This window comes from Triticum urartu, chromosome 6A (genome assembly GCF_056163025.1).
Source record: "Triticum urartu cultivar PI428250 chromosome 6A, HENAU_Tu73, whole genome shotgun sequence".
Lineage (NCBI taxonomy): Eukaryota > Viridiplantae > Streptophyta > Magnoliopsida > Poales > Poaceae > Triticum > Triticum urartu.
Genome location: NC_141878.1, coordinates 42,825,845 through 42,827,611, shown reverse-complemented (window position 1 = coordinate 42,827,611; position 1,767 = coordinate 42,825,845). Strand labels below are relative to the sequence as shown.

The 1,767-nt window shown below is 50.4% G+C and overlaps 1 protein-coding gene across 1 annotated transcript; it reads right to left on the bottom strand.

Annotated features, from left to right (window-relative positions):
* Positions 1-968: 968 nt before the first annotated feature.
* On the bottom strand, positions 969-1,519 carry LOC125515869 (histone H4). The gene has a single exon (XM_048681361.2). The coding sequence runs from the start codon at positions 1,456-1,458 to the stop codon at positions 1,147-1,149; it is 312 nt and encodes a 103-aa protein (XP_048537318.1). The 5' UTR covers positions 1,459-1,519; the 3' UTR covers positions 969-1,146.
* Positions 1,520-1,767: the final 248 nt, after the last annotated feature.

Genomic DNA, 1,767 nt, shown 5'->3' with positions numbered 1-1,767 from the left:
CCGGACACCATGAGCCAGTTCATGTCTTTTTTTCCATCTGAATTTGGCTCATATGTATGTTGTGACAAGAAAATCAGTTGCTTCGTACCGCATAAAGAAAAGGAGAATAAATCAGCTGCTTTTTATCATGACTCAGTTTTAAATAGTTAAGTTAAGTAATTGAGAATCCATGTTCAGCCGAAGAAATCTGCTGCGTGTTATCACAAGTCAGAAAGACGCATCAGATGGTCAATATTCCCTATTTTCAAAAGGCTGGAAAAAAATCAGCAGCTCGCCATCATCACAATTCAAATGTGCAGGTCAGCAAGTTTTTGGTGTCAAGCGTCCCAATTAGCAGCATATGGTGAGTATTTGATTTGGTTCGAATCCATGGCAGACTGAAGAGGGCACCATTAGATTTGGGGGCAGGGAATTACCGAGCCAAGACAACAATGGGGAATTGTGACTATTGCACATTGACAGAGAAACAGATTGCAGACGAATTCAATCTGCACTCAGCTCATATCTATCTTCAGCAAAAAAAAACTGGCTGCTTCTTATCATGATTCAGAAAGTCGGGTTAGGTAGTCAAAAATCTATGTTCGGCGAAAGAAATCGGCTGCATCTTATCACAATTATTAAAAGAAGCATCAGATGGTCAACATCTATTTTCGAAAATCAGCTGCATCCCATGATTGTTCAAATGGTCAGATCAGACACTCAGGTCTGAAATCAGCAGCACATCTAAGACACTCAGGTATGAAACTTGCTTCAATTGGCACAACCACAAGTGAAATGTGTTAACAACCATGGATTTGGGGAAAACGCAAACTACAAAAATGCAAGGATGGTTGGAATCAACCATACACTGAAGCCCACACGGTTGATTTCGGGAGGCAGCAGACTACAGAGCGAGAAAGCAATTGGAAATTAGTAACATCTAACAACGAACACAAATTGACATGAGCAAGTGAGAGATTGCAGAAGAATTCAAGGGTAAACCACTTCAATTTCCATTTCATCCCAGGACTAAACCCAAGCAACAACAGTGAAGGCCAGGACATACAGCAGCGAGATGCGGCCATTACACCCAAGCCCATGAACACTACACAGCCATAGCTAGCTACGAGCACAAATCTGTTGGTGGGGGGGATCGATTCGCGTGGCCTAGCCGCCGAATCCGTAGAGGGTGCGTCCCTGTCGCTTGAGGGCGTAGACGACGTCCATGGCGGTGACGGTCTTGCGGCGGGCGTGCTCGGTGTAGGTGACGGCGTCGCGGATGACGTTCTCGAGGAAGATCTTGAGCACGCCCCGGGTCTCCTCGTAGATGAGCCCCGAGATGCGCTTCACGCCGCCCCTGCGAGCCAGACGGCGGATCGCCGGCTTGGTGATGCCCTGGATGTTGTCCCGGAGCACCTTCCGGTGGCGCTTGGCGCCGCCCTTGCCGAGCCCCTTCCCTCCCTTGCCACGGCCCGACATCGTCGACGCTTCCCTCTCCGGCGAGATTGGCTTCTCTGTGTGTGTGTTGCTGCGGCGGTGTGGTGAGATGAGACGGACGGAGATGGGGCGTGGGGGATTTATAGCTGCGAGGTTACCGGGGAGGAGATGGGAGCGATCCGCGTGATGCGGGGTGTGAGCCGTCCGATGGAGATGGATGGCTAGGAGTGGGGGAGGAGGGGTGGCGCGGATCGCTGACGTGGCGTGGAGCGGGGGCGTCGGCGGGAGGGGATGTGTTTTCTCGGGAGCTCGGGATGTACTGGAGGGAGGTGCATTCGTGACCATTGTTTT